At 50.9% G+C, this 13,986-nt stretch overlaps 1 protein-coding gene across 1 annotated transcript in view; it reads right to left on the bottom strand.

Moving 5' to 3' along the window:
* LOC140396438 (protein kinase C-binding protein NELL2-like) overlaps positions 1-13,986 on the bottom strand; it is a 369,190-nt gene that overhangs the window by 242,346 nt on the left and 112,858 nt on the right. Inside the window, exons 8-9 of the mRNA XM_072485066.1 lie at positions 9,435-9,563; positions 9,004-9,106 (exon numbers count right to left, since the gene is read on the bottom strand). Coding sequence (XP_072341167.1) covers positions 9,004-9,106; positions 9,435-9,563 — 232 coding nt within the window. The remainder of the gene's footprint in view (positions 1-9,003; positions 9,107-9,434; positions 9,564-13,986) is intronic.

The following is a 13,986-nucleotide window of genomic DNA, read 5'->3' as shown; positions in this document are numbered from 1 at the left end:
TGATTTCAATTGAGTGGAAATTGAGCTGGTTCGAACACAGGTGGGCAACCCACTCTGCCATCTCACCACCCAAACTGCACATTGAAATTACTTTTTCTACTTCCAGAAGCGATGTTGGGAGCTTCCCTCAGCCTGTTAAAACACGTACCAAGATCACTCCAACTCTGTTCACCCAGTGTAAAGAGGGCAGCATCGAATCACTTATTGCCTCATTTACACTGCCATTTTGGTAGGTGCCTTTAGATGGGTGGTGAGTGTGCCTGCCTGTTTCAAACAAAAGGTCACATAACATGCAAATCGGGAATTGATAACATATATTGGACCCGAATTACAATTCTGATGTACAAATGAGCGGAGCGTGCTCGAAAAATCTGCCAATTTGTTTCAGGCATTGACAAAGATCCTTAAAGGAATCATACAGGGTGAGCAAAACATGACCCATAAACTTTTTTCTTAATATCTGAGTAGCCAGAATGAGCAGGAATGTTCCTGCTGGCCACACAAAATTGTTCTGGCGTGCTGCTAGACTATTCTTGGGACCCCACTGGAATCACCTTCCCCTCGGCAGTTCCAAATCAACCAATTGGTTTCTTACCCTCCCTAACGAGCGGGCTGTTACAGAACGCAAGGTTGCCACTAACATCTTTTCCGGATTGTTTCAAACACTAACCACCCACATCTCAGCCCTTACAACAGCAAGAACGGGTACTAAAAGTCAAATTCCATCGCGTCGCATCCCCAGCCTAACTGAGCAATGCCACGGAAGGTTGATCAGTATACATGAATGTTACATGAAACACTCTTCTTAAACAGCTGTTCATTAAAATAAATAATCTTCAGAAAAACAGTTACTACGGAGGTGGTACCCATTGAGAAGATCTAAAAGTTCAAAATTTAGAAGCATAAGAAAAGCTTATGAATTCCTCTGAGTAAAACTTTTATCATTTCTATGTTTAGAATGCATCACTTAAGTTTCACTGGGAACACAAGGTACCGTTCTATCATCTTGATGTGAAACCAGGTTGTAATTGATGATACTGAACACACACTGTACTGCCAAACTACTGATTCTTTAATCATTTCAACACCCTCACCAGTCCACTTCTGCTTTGGCTCTGTTGCGAGATCAATAAGTCAACTTCACGCAGGGTATGAAATCTAAAGTGACCAGATGTTTCCTGCTTTAACTTGAAAGTGACTCAAAATTCATATGCCGGGAAATTTCCTTTGGGATTTCCATAGCTGTAAGATTTGCGGAAATCCTGGGTAAATGGTTAAATGGCAATTTCCACCGAGGTTACAGCGCCTGCTTGAGAGTACACTTGAGAAAATCTGCTGCGATAATTTGAAAATAGATTGCAGCCCCTTAATGATATCAGTTAATGATAGTCGAATTCTTTGTTTTAGAAGTAATAATGTAGAACTTTAGTTTAATTCTACTACTTGTATGTCACATAGGAGGTCCCGTGGTACAATCGGTAAGTGTCCCTGTCACTGAGCTAGAGGCTCCAAGTTTGATTCCCAGCCCAGGGCTTGATGCCCAAGTAAGGTGTGTTCATAATATGGTCAAACAGGTTGAGTGTGTCAACCTACTAATCCTCCCAAACACGCAAAAGGCTGGCAGTAAGTGAGAGAGACTCCTGGTCAGCCACGCTTGATATGGGCGGCACGGTAGCACAGTGGTTAGCACTGTTGCTTCACAGCTCTAGGGTCCCAGGTTCGATTCCGGGTAGGGTCAATGTCTGTGTGGAGCCTGCACGTTCTCACTGTGCCTGTGTGGGTTTCGTCCGGGTGCTCCAGTTTCCTCCCACAAGTCCCGAAAGATGTGCTGTTAAGTAACTTGGACATTCGGAATTCTCCTTCCGTGTACCCGAACAGGCGCAGGAATGTGGTGACTAGGGGGTTTTCACAGTAACTTCATTGCAATGTTAATACTTGTGACAATAAAGATTATTATTATATGAAGTTGTGACCCTCAAGCTATAAGCCCCTGGCGACAGACTAGCGACCTGTTCCGGGAATGACGAACTATGAGAACAGAAAAAAAGTCTGCCTTAATGCACGGCTAGGTGCTGGAATTGGAATTGGAACTTGTACATTGCAGCCAGGTAATATACAAGTGAATGGGGTGTGGGGCTGTTGTTCTGCCTAAAGTAGCTGATGTACTGCCTAAAGTATAGGAAAATCGACAATGCAGGCAATTCGGGTACCAAGCTAATGTTGGCCACCTTTCCCAGTCAAATGTTCCAAACATCTGACAACACAACTCTTTATTTACATGCACGAATGGCAATGCAAATGTAATTTAGTGCAATGGAATCAAAACATAAATCTTCAAAAGCTTTTTTTTTTAAGAACATTGGGCGAAATTCTCCCCCAACGGCGGGATGCCCGCCGACTGGCGCCAAAGCCGGCGCAAATCAGACGGGCATCGCGCCGGCAAAAAGGTGCGGAAGTCTCCGCATCTTTGGCGGCCTAGCCCCAACATTGAGGGGCTAGGCCGATGCCGGAGGGATTTCCGCCCCGCCAGCTGGCGGAAATGGCGTTTGTTGCCCCGCCAGCTGGCGCGGAAATGCGGCGCATGCGCGGGAGCGTCAGCGGCCGCTGTCAGTTTCCCCGCGCATGCGCGGGAGCGTCAGCGGCCGCCGAAGGTTTCCCGCGCATGCGCAGTGGGGAGAGTCTCTTCCGCCTCCGCCATGGTGGAGGCCGTAGCGGAGGCGGAAGGGAAAGAGTGCCCCCACGGCCCAGGCCCGCCCGCGGATCGGTGGGCCCCGATCGCGGGCCAGGCCACCGTGGGGGCACCCCCCGGGGTCAGATCGCCCCGCGCCCCCCCCCAGGACCCCGGAGCCCGCCCACGCTGCCTGGTCCCGCCGGTAAATACCAGGTTTGATTTACGTCGGCGGGACAGGCAATTCCTGGGCGGGACTTCGGCCCATCCGGGCCGGAGAATCCAGCGGGGGGTCCCGCCAACCGGCGCGGCTGGATTCCCGCCCCCGCCCAATCTCCGGGAGCGGAGACTTCGGCGGGGGCGGGATTCACGGCGGCCAACGGCCATTCTCCGACCCGGCGGGGGGTCGGAGAATGACGCCCCTGATTCCTAATATACAGTCTTACTAATAAAACAAAATAGTCACAAGAATCAGGCGACATGGTTGCACAGTGGTTAGCACTGCTGCCTCACAGCACCAGGAACCCGGGTTCAATTCTGGCCCTTGGTGACTTACTGTGTGGAGTTTGTACATTCTCCCCGTGTCTGCATGGGTTTCCTCCGGGTGCACCGGTTTCCTCCCACATTTCAAAGATATGCAGGATATGTGGATTGGCTCTGATAAATTGCCCCTTAGTGTCCAGTTTAGGTTATGGGGTTACGGGGATAGGGCGGGGTGGATAGGGGAGTGGACATAGGTAGTGCTCATTCAAAGGGTTGGTGCGGACTCGATGGCCTCTTTCTCCACTGCAGGGATTCTATGTTATTCTACGAAATGAGAAAGATTCTCCTTGAAGCATGGAGGATAGCGAAACGTTCCCAGTGAAGGTTCACTCATAAGTGAACCCAGATATGAGTTGTAAAAATGATTTACATTATTTTCACAAGTACCTGCAAATTATGAAATAATGTTATGTCAAGCGGGAACAGACTAAACCTAAACATTGATGGCTGATGCACCCCAATCAATTTTGGCAGAGATGCAGTCTGCAGATTGTATTGACAAATGACTTTGCTTTAATATTACTCTGACAATAATGGATGCTGCAGGACGGCAAGTCACTGATTGTGCAGCGTACCCCAGGTGAGAGAGGAGAAATAGCTATCAAGTATTGCAGCTGCAGTTGATTGAAATCTATATTTAAAGACTCCTGTCAACAAACTGTGTTTTCTGATTAAATTCTATTAATGTATCCATTATTCCTTGTGCATAACCATAGCAAATCATCGGTGAAGATTTCAGAGAATCAGCTCTGGATGATCATCATTGTCACTATGACGGGGCCAGTATCAGATGAGAAGAGTTTTACTTTTGAGAGAAACAAAATACAACACTGGAATGTAGAATTCACGCTTTAATCTGCCAGTACCTCAAACACAAGACAGTTTGCTGATGTGCAAATGGAGAACACTTTGAAACAGTTAACTTTGACAGTGCTCCACCTACATTTTCAGGTGAAAGTAAAAACATAATTACAGAGGAGAATAGGGTATTCCTCAAGTAACATCATTAAAGCAGGTTAACAGATCAATGTCTTGTCATGATATTCAAGTGAACATCACAGCACATACACACATACATAGTGATGGACAGATCAACGGACCAATTAGCACACACAACACGACAGCCAATCACAGACAAGAGCATACACAGTACAAAACAAGGAACACGACACTTCCTGGGCAGTCCAGCAGGAGACGGCTCAGGGCAAGGACCTCCAAGCCAGACACTCAGACAGTCACCATGTGCTGAGTACCAGAGTTTGTTATATAAATAGTTAAAAGAAATAAAACTGCATTGTACCAATCGCAACCGTGTTGGTTCGTCTGTGTCTCAGAGTACCCAACACATCATGTCTCACTGCTGGGTTTTTTTTGGACTTCACTTTTTAAGAATGTGTTCTTGGAATGTTGACGTTGTTGCCTGGCCAGCATTTGTTGTCCATTCCTAATTGCCCTTGAACTGAGTGGCTTGCTAGTTGATTGAAATCTATATTGAACTGCATTTCAGTGGGGTGCAATTTAGAGCCAGCCGCATTGCTGTGTGGGCTCTGGAGTCACATGTAGGCCAGACCAGGTAAGAATGGCAGATTTTCTTCCCTGAAGGACATTAGTGAACCAGATGTTTTTTTTAATTTTTAAATTTTTCCAATTAAGGGGCAATTTAGCACGGCCAATCCACCTAACCTGCATTTCTTTGGGTTGCAGGGTTGAGACCCCCACAGACACGGACACTGGTCCTTGGTGCTGTGAGGCAGCAGGGCTAACCATTGCACCAACGTGCCACCTTCCAGATGTGTTTTTACGACAATACGATGCAGCTGAAGGTGCCCCCACCCCCATGCCAGACTCACTGTGCTCCCAGCAGAAAAACACGCCAGTCCAAAACACGCCTGGACCAATGTGGTATGTAAAAGTCGAGACCTGAAGAAGTCATGGAGTCCAGGATGAAGGCCTCCAGCAACCGTAGACCCTGGGACACCACATCAGTGGGTAGAGGGGGACATCTATCAAGTGGATCTTCCAGCTTCAGTGTCTTCAAGGAGGCCTATCTTCCAGCCTCAGTGTGTTCCTGGAAGTCCTTCTTCTTTTCTTCGACATAGCACCAGTATGAAGGTGGGGCATGCACTATCGAGCCCGCCCACCACGGAAGGCATGCAAAACCCCCGGATACATAGTTAATCACTCCAGGGACAGAGGTTACGGCATGGATTTTCCAGCTGCCTCTGCAGCCGGAAACACTCTCCATCCCCACCCCTGCCGGGGATTTAATCCGGGATGGGAAAATTCCACCCTTGCCTTCTGCATTGGATTGCACCGTAAGACTCAGTTACTGTGGGCGGGATGTTCTGCACAACCCACCGTGTGTTTTGTAGCAGCAGAGGTGACCCGCCATTGGCCGACGGCAAGATCTTCTGGGTCATCATTGTCAGGGGGGTTTCCCGTTGAATGCACTCCTCACCAGCGGGAAACCTGGTGAGTGCGCTATCGGTGGGACTGCAAACAGTCAGAAGTTCCGGCCTGTGTCTCTGATCTGTTGCCCAATGGTTTCGATTTTAAAGTAACATTGCTCAGTTTATAGCCCATTCCTCACTGTCACTGTTAGCTGCCGTGTCTGTGACTGGGCTACATGGTTTCTCAGCTTCAGTTATAACTTGGTTCCTGGTCAGGCGTGAACTGTCTTGGACCAAAATACATTTCTGCACAACTTCACCACCATCCTTTTTCTGCCCGCAACCCAATTTTGATAATGTCCTGGAGCTTCATTCCCACAGAAACAACATCAATGCTGCTGGTAAAACACCTTGCGACATTTTACTCCTGGTTGCTCTGCCTCTTGCAGCATTACTGATGCCAGAAGAGAAGAAGATAGGGCTAGGATGTGGATATGGCTGGAAAATCTCTATGCAGGGGGACAATAGGAAAGAGTCACTACTCTCAGAGAGCAGTTTGAGGATCAGAAATAGAACACAGAAAGCAGAAGGATGAAGATTAGGGGCGGGATTCTCCGATCCCCCGCCAAGTCGGAGCATTCCCGGGAGACAGCGTGAATCCCGCCCCAGCATACTCTCCGGCGCCGGTTTTCGGGCGGGAGTGGGGATCACGCTGCGCCGGTCAGGGGCCATTGGCAGCGGCCCTACCAGTAATTCTCTGGGTCCCGATGGGCCGAGCGGCCGTCGGTTTCTAGGCCAGTTGGTAGGCCAGCTGGTGCGGTCGCCGGGGGGTGGTGCGGGGGGATCCGGCCGTAGGGGGCCCCCATGGTGGCCTGGCCCGCGATCGGGGCGCACCGATCTACGGGCGGGCATGGGCCGTGGGGGCACTCCTTCCTTCCATGCCGGCCTCTGTAGGGCTCCGCCATGCCGGCGCAGAGAAGACACCCCCCTGCGCATACGCTAGAATACGCCGGCTGGTCTGTGCATGCGCGGTACCCCAGCAGCGGTTCTGCGCTAGCACTAACTCGCGCTGGCCCTTCTGCACCGGTTGGCGTGGCGCCAACCTCTCCAGCACCATTCTAGCTCCAGGAAGCCCGTCGGCGGAGTGGTTCGCGCCGTTTTTTACATCGTCGTCGGGCCATCGCGGGCATTCGGGAGAATCCCGCTGCCGTACTGTGACATTATCAGAAATGTAAAAAACTGGAAGGGTTAATGTAATGTCTAAATCAACCAACTAGAGGGCTCTAGGTGGACAATTATATAAGGCATCGATGCTAAGCCATGGGTTGGAGTCTCCAAAAATGGGGCTATGTCCCCACGACGCCGTAGAAACGCTGGTGTTTCACGCCAGACTTTCCTAAAAAAAAAGACTAATTCACTTACCTGCAGTGGGATAGCAGGGATCCGGGGAGCTTGACGCAGCTTTTGCTGCGAATACGGGCCCCCGCTCCTCCGGTTCCGAGTCCATGCATGTGCACAGCGGCGGCCTCCAGCGGCCATGCCGAATGCGCTGGCGGATTCAGCCGGCAGACCTGGACCAACAAACAAGGTCCCACCGATCTGCGCCGCTTCATATGACCCGCCCGATTGCCACCCCAGCCTCCCATAAGGCCCCCCCGGTGCTTCATCCTCCCGCCCCCCCACCACGCGAGAGTCCCGACCAGCCAGACGTGGTTAGAACCACGGCGTCAGGAATTCAGCCGGTCGGTCGGGACCGGAGAATCGCAGGAGCGGCGCCGGGCCCGATTCAGGCGTAAATGTCAATTCTCCACCCCCGCGCCAAACGGCACGGGGCTGCGGAGAATCCAGCCCCTTGTGGGTGAGAGGTTGAGGAGAAAACTAGAGCACAGACTGAGAGAAAGATAGTGTGAGTGAGTACAGATCATAGTGCAGAGATTAGTAGTAGGTGAGTGTAGATAAGGGGTGGGATTCTGCAGGAATCAGTGGGGCGGACACCTCCGGTGGGAAGGAATGGCGTGAACCACTCCGGCATCGGGCCGCCCCAAAGGTGCAGAATCCTCCGCACCTTCAGGGGCTAGGCCGGTGTCGGAGTGGTTTGCGCCGCGCCGGCCGGCGGGGAAGGGGCTTGGCGCCATGCCAACCGGCGCCAAAGGGCCTCTGCCGGCCGGCGCGAGTTGATGCATGCGCGGGAGTGCCAGCGTGGGCTGGCATCATCCCAGCGCATGCGCAGGGGGATCTTCTTCGCGTCGGCCATGGCGGAGGACCACAGCGGCCGATGCGGAAGAGTAGAGTGCCCCCATGGCACAGACCCGCCCACAGATTGGTGGGCCCCGATCGCGGGCCAGGCCACTGTGGGTCACCTCCCGGGGCTAGATCCCCCCCGCCCCCCCCCCCGAGGACCCCGGAGGCCGCCCGCGCCGCCAGGTCCTGCCAGTAAGGACCTACTCTAATTTACGCCGGCGGGACCGGCAAAAAAAAAACGGGCGGCCACTCGGCCCATCGCGGGCCAGAGAATCGCCGGGCGGCGCGGTGCGATTCCTGCCCCCGCCAAATCCCCGGCGCGGAAAATTCGGCAGCCGGCGGGATTCACGCCCCCCCCCCCTCCCCGCCGGCGATTCTCCGACCCTCGGAGAATCCCGCCCAAGATGTTATTATCAACTGTGTATTATATAGAAGTAAGTGTCGAATCCAATTAAGTAGTGTTAATACATTCATAGCTTCATTCAATTTAAAAGATATTTGTGGTCTTTGTGCACACTACGCCAACCATCTTGAATTTAGCAACACAAGGAAGACCACAAGTACCATTGATGTCACTCAAGGATTGGGGAAAGCAAACTGGGGCCACAAATGCAACACAGGAAGTAGGAGAGAGAGTCCTGCTCTCCCAAGGTCACAGGCACTTTGGAGGTCAATTTTGGGACTGGGTCTGTCTTAAACCATAGACACATCTGCGATCATTAATAATAATACTCCTTATAATAATCTTTATTTGTGTCACAAGTAGGCTTACATTAACACAACAATAAAGTTACTGTGAAAATAATAGTTAGCAGTAGACCACCACATTGTACCACTAAATGTTCATCAGCACAATAACATTCTAGATTCACAAATAGCTCAAATTGAGGAATGGCAGTAAGTGGAAAAATCTGCAATTCTCCAGTGAGCAATTGGAAAAATAAGACTCTTACTGCTTATGTACCACTAGTGGTTGCTGTTTATGAAGTGACATTGTCAGCTGTCTCAGGACAGTGATTTCACATTGGATCAAAATCGGGGGGGGAAAGATAAAAATTTGTCATGTAGAAAAGTGTGAATTGCTCCAGCGACTTGATTTTCATCCCTTCAAGAAATAATCAAATATTAATCAAAGTTTGGATAAAATCAGAAGGTACTCACGCTGACATTCCTTGCAGCATTTGCCTTCCACATAGACTGGAGCGTTACCCGGAGGACAAGTCTCTGGGGGACAGATCAGCCTCTTGCACTGGACTGTTCCATTCTGGGGAAAACATTGAGATGCTATTTAAAGACTCTCTTTGTTAGACATCAACATCGATGCATTATTAACCATTAGAATGATTCCTAACCCATTTGTACAGACCAAGCTTTCTGTGTATCTCTTGTGTTTTGAGCTCTGAGGAACTGATAGTATTGCAAAGGAATGTACAATTGTAAAATCTAACTGGTAGAAGTCCGACTGTTTTGTATTTCTTCTTCATAAAATTCCCTTCTGTTTAGATAGATAAAGGAGGGAGGGGGCATGACTTCACAGTTTATACTGTGAAAGACAGTTTATATCTGGTAAAAGAGATGATGTTGAAGGGTACCTTGCAAGTGCAGTTCTTACAGCCATCTGTCCAGTACACCGATTCTCTGTAGATCCTGTCTTTCACCTTACAGCTCTTCTCACAGTAACAATGATCCAAACTGTTCATCTTCTCCTCAGCGTAAGATAGCTGTTTGAACATTTCAATTCACATTGAGTCATTATAATCTTATATAACCTTTATTTTGCAAATAAGTACCTTGGTATTTTAAAAATAGAAAGACTTTGACTGCTGTGAGGGAGGCTGCTTCCTGGAGTTTGAGATACTCAGACTTTGAGTGGAATTTTACCATCATTTGTCAGAGTATCAGACTTTGACTGAAGACCAGTGTGTATCTCTCCAGTTGCACGGCTAGGCTTTCAGGGGCACGTTCTCCCAAAAGGGAACAAAGTCCCCTAGCGAGGGTGTTTAGCCGGGTGTTTCCCAGCGCTCGCAGTGCTGAGAAACACATGACTATTTAATGCAACTCGTGTTGAATAAGGGCCCTAGACGGGGAATATGCTGCCAAGGCCACACGTGGCCCCGTTTCATACAGTGGGAGCTCTGCTCGCCGAAACTCCCCATTGTAGCGAGAGATCGGGAACCATTTTTAAATCCCCCACCTCCCCCCAGCCCGAACACGCTTTGTGAGGGTCACCGGCTGGCACACCCCGCCACAAACACACGCCAGGCAACCCCAGCCCGATCACGCACACAAACAAAATGCCAGCGTGGCAGTGCCAACCTAGCAACCTGGCACCTAGGTGGCACTGCCAAGCTGCCAGGCTTTCACGGCCAGGGTGCCAGGCTGGCACTGCCAGGGTACCCAGCTGGCAACAGCCATACCAGGGCATCACGCTGCCCAAAGGGCATGCAGCTGGGGGTTTCCGATCCCTTGGAGGACACCCATGAGTGCCGTTCCATCTGATCCCCGTTTGTGAGGACCAGTGCTGAACACTGCTCGCCCGAGGTCTCTAAGGCAAAGGGATTGAATCCCAAAGCCTCAGGTACCTCTGGAATCTGCACATTGAGTAAGACTTACTGCCTCGCGCCAAATGGATATTTGCCAAAAAGGTGACCCCGCCCATTGTGGGTGGGATTCATGTCACAACATCTCGCGAGATCCCCCCAGCACCCACCAGCACAACGGGGACTTTCCCCTGCTGTCATGTGAGAGTACCTTTAAGAAATGGGTGTTTCTCAGTGATGTCAGAGTGCCTGTCTGCTCTTACTTTCACTTTGGACTTGCAGCTACAGGGTGTGTTTAGTTTCGTTTTGCAGCTTGGAAGCTGCATCCAGCAAAACCAGGTGTAATTCTGTTTCTTTCTGCAGGAAAGGAATGTCTTCAAATCACTTGCTAGTTTCAAAGTGATAACTGCTCTCAGTAGTGAAGTTAAACCTGATGTCTTTCTGTAAAAAGCTTGGGGGGCTAGGCCCGCGCCGGACGAATTTCCGCCCCGCCAGCTGGCGGAAAAGGCCTTTGGTGCCCCGCCAGCTGGCGCGGAAATGACATCTCCGGGCGGCGCATGCGCGGGAGCGTTAGCGGCCGCTGACGGCATTCCCGTGCATGCGCAGTGGAGGGAGTCTCTTCCGCCTCCGCCATGGTGGAGACCGTGGCGAAGGCGGAAGGGAAAGAGTGCCCCCATGGCACAGGCCCACCCGTGGATCGGTGGGCCTCGATCGCGGGCCAGGCCACCGTGGGGGCACCACCCAGGGCCAGATCGCCCCGTGCCCCCCCCCCCCCCCCAGGACCCCGGAGCCTGCCCGTGCCACCTTGTCCCGCCGGTAAGGTAGGTGGTTTAATCTACGCCGGCGGGACAGGCATTTTAGCGGCGGGACTTCGGCCCATCCGGGCCGGAGAATCACAGCGGGGGGGGGGGCCCACCAACCAGCGCAGCGCGATTCCCGCCCCCGCTGAATATCCGGTGCCAGAGAATTTGGCAACCGGCGGGGGCGGGATCCAGGTCGGAGAATCTCGCCCATTGTTTTAATTTAAAGTACTGTAGATCTCTATTGCATCACACCTATAAAGTAGGCCCGTGTGTTCCCCATAACCACAATCTATTAAAAGTTGTGGGTCAGGTGAACTCCATGATACACTTTGGAGTACTCTAAACCCTGGCCCATAACACTGCCCATACCATAGCACAATTATTGGGGGCTCTCCCCTTCCCCGCACTACCACCACGACAGTATCGCCACCGCTTCCCCCCCCCCCCCCCCCTCAATGCCAGGTCTTCCTTCTTGATGCCCACTCACCCCCCATCAATTCCAGAGTCTCTCCCTCATTACAAGGTCCCGTCCCTCCCCACAAAATGTCAGGTTTTCTCCCCTCAATACCTGCTCCCCCCATCATGCCAAGTGCGAACCTTCAAAGGCCTCAGCATTCTCCTCCCCACCCCCCACCCCCACCCCCACCACACATAATGGGAATTCCCCCCACCCAAATAAACGGTCCAGAGGGCCAGCCCCTGGCACTGTCCCCGGCCTGGCACAGGTTGACATTGCCCAGTTGGCAGTGTCAACCTGTACCAGGAGGCAGTGCCCAGACATTAACCTCTCCACTTGGGGCCTATATGTACCTTGCAGTCGCTGGCAGGACCCCCGCCACTGCTTCAGCCGGGGATGTCAGATGTAAGAATGTCAAATTTTAATTGATCACAACAATTTGTACAACTGGAGAAAAAGGGTGCTGATTGGTTGGCAAGTCGACTCTGATTGCCTGAGGCATTGCCATGGGTAAAGCAGCAGTGAACTACATGCTCCCCAAGCTCCTGGGCAATTCAAAGAATGCTCAAGGCTTAAAAATGTTGATCGAATTCTCCGCTGCTGGCTACTTCAGCAATGCTCAGTGCTTTCTGCGGTTAGAAAAGAGGAAGTGGAAGCACTTAGTGTTTATGAAGTGGTCAGCAGCTATCAATCAGAACAAGGATGTTTATAAACATCGCGGTTATGATCAATCGAGGGTACTTCAGATGCATTTAAGCTCAAAGGGAAAGATAAACAAGCAAACCACATGCCTACTGTGTTTAAATGATTAAGCTGTCAATGAACTTGTGATCTGCTCATCAGCTGTCGCCAGAGTAGCTCAGAGTGAGAAGGCCACTTCAAAGTTTAACCGGTCAGCCCAGGGTGAAGATCTTGATCAAAGGGCTGCAATAAATAACCATGCCAACAGTGATCATCAGGTTGCCCATGGCTGGAAGATGCAGTCCAGATACGGGACTCCACCCCAGGGGGGGTTCAAGGGTCAACCCCTTACCCATAGTCCGAGCCATCCAACCCTGAGAACCCTTGGGAGAACCTTCCTCTGTAGCTTGGGTGCAGCAGTGGGGCACATGAGCAATGAACTAACCTTCTTGACCTCCCTCGAGATGCAGCACACCAGGCCAGACTGTCACTGCCATGGTATCAGTGCCATGGTACCAGGGGGCAGTTGACCATTGGCAACGCCAGGAGGTGGGGCCTGAAGGGGATGGCTGAAAATGTGGGCATAGTGGAGCGGGCTGAACATGGGGGGGGGCTGTGTTGAGGGTGGGGGTGACTGAGGAGGTCGGGTCACCTTCATGCATGCATGGTGTGTGGGGGGTGACCCATTAGTCCCGTGGTGAGGGGAGGGTACCTCTCCTTGATGAAGGGCTGGGGGTGCTCCCCTTGTCAGCGGAGAGGTCAACATTTGCATTGTGAGGAGGAGGGCGACTATCTCTGGACACTGGAATCAGGGTGCCAGTTCAAAATGGTGACCCGAGACCAGTAAGTGTAGAGAGACCGGCATGTTCACCGCTGTGCATAATTTAGCATATTATAGAAATGAGAATCCCACCTCGCCGATGTTCCTTGCGGCAGCAGAATACAATCCTAATTTTCCACTGGAGGGAGCATTTAGTTTTGAACCCAAAGAATCCCAAACGTTGCTTTTGTTTGCAAAAGGTGGATCCTTCCTTATGAATGTAGGTTGCTTCTAGCAAAGATAACTGACTTGACTTATTATCTTATTCTATTTGATATGTAACTATTAGTGCTCTCAGAATTGTTCAGTAAGTGCTGCCCAATCGTGGAAAATCACATATAGTAGTTGACTTTTTTTTCGCGTTTGCAAGCACGGGCTGGTTGAGTGTGGGTTTGTATACTGCCTATCACAAAAAGCTTCAGCAACATGTCTCTCTTTTCAGCTAATTAAAGAGCAAATGTCTCGTAAAAACACCCGTCTGTTGTAAGTGCAAGTGGGTGTGATGAAATCATTGTTATCATTAGTCCTGACATTAATTATAGTAACTTCAAATAGTTTTATAGTGGCGGAGCGTGATCTTCCAATCCTGCTGATGCCTACGGCATTTTGCGTGGTCTGCCTGTCCTACCGGGGGTGGGGGGGGGGTGGGGTGCCTTCGTGAGTTTCCTCCGGGTGCTCCATTTCCTCCCACAAGTCCCGAAAGACATGCTGGTTAGGTGAATTGGACATTTTGAATTTTCCTAACAGACGCCGGAGTGTGACGTCTAGGGGATTTTCACAGTAACCTCATTGCAGTGTTAATGTAAGCCTACTTGTGACGCTAATAAAGATTATTATTATTAT

Source organism: Scyliorhinus torazame, chromosome 19 (genome assembly GCF_047496885.1).
Source record: "Scyliorhinus torazame isolate Kashiwa2021f chromosome 19, sScyTor2.1, whole genome shotgun sequence".
NCBI classification, from domain to species: Eukaryota; Metazoa; Chordata; class Chondrichthyes; order Carcharhiniformes; family Scyliorhinidae; genus Scyliorhinus; species Scyliorhinus torazame.
This window is presented reverse-complemented; position numbering and strand designations above follow the sequence as displayed.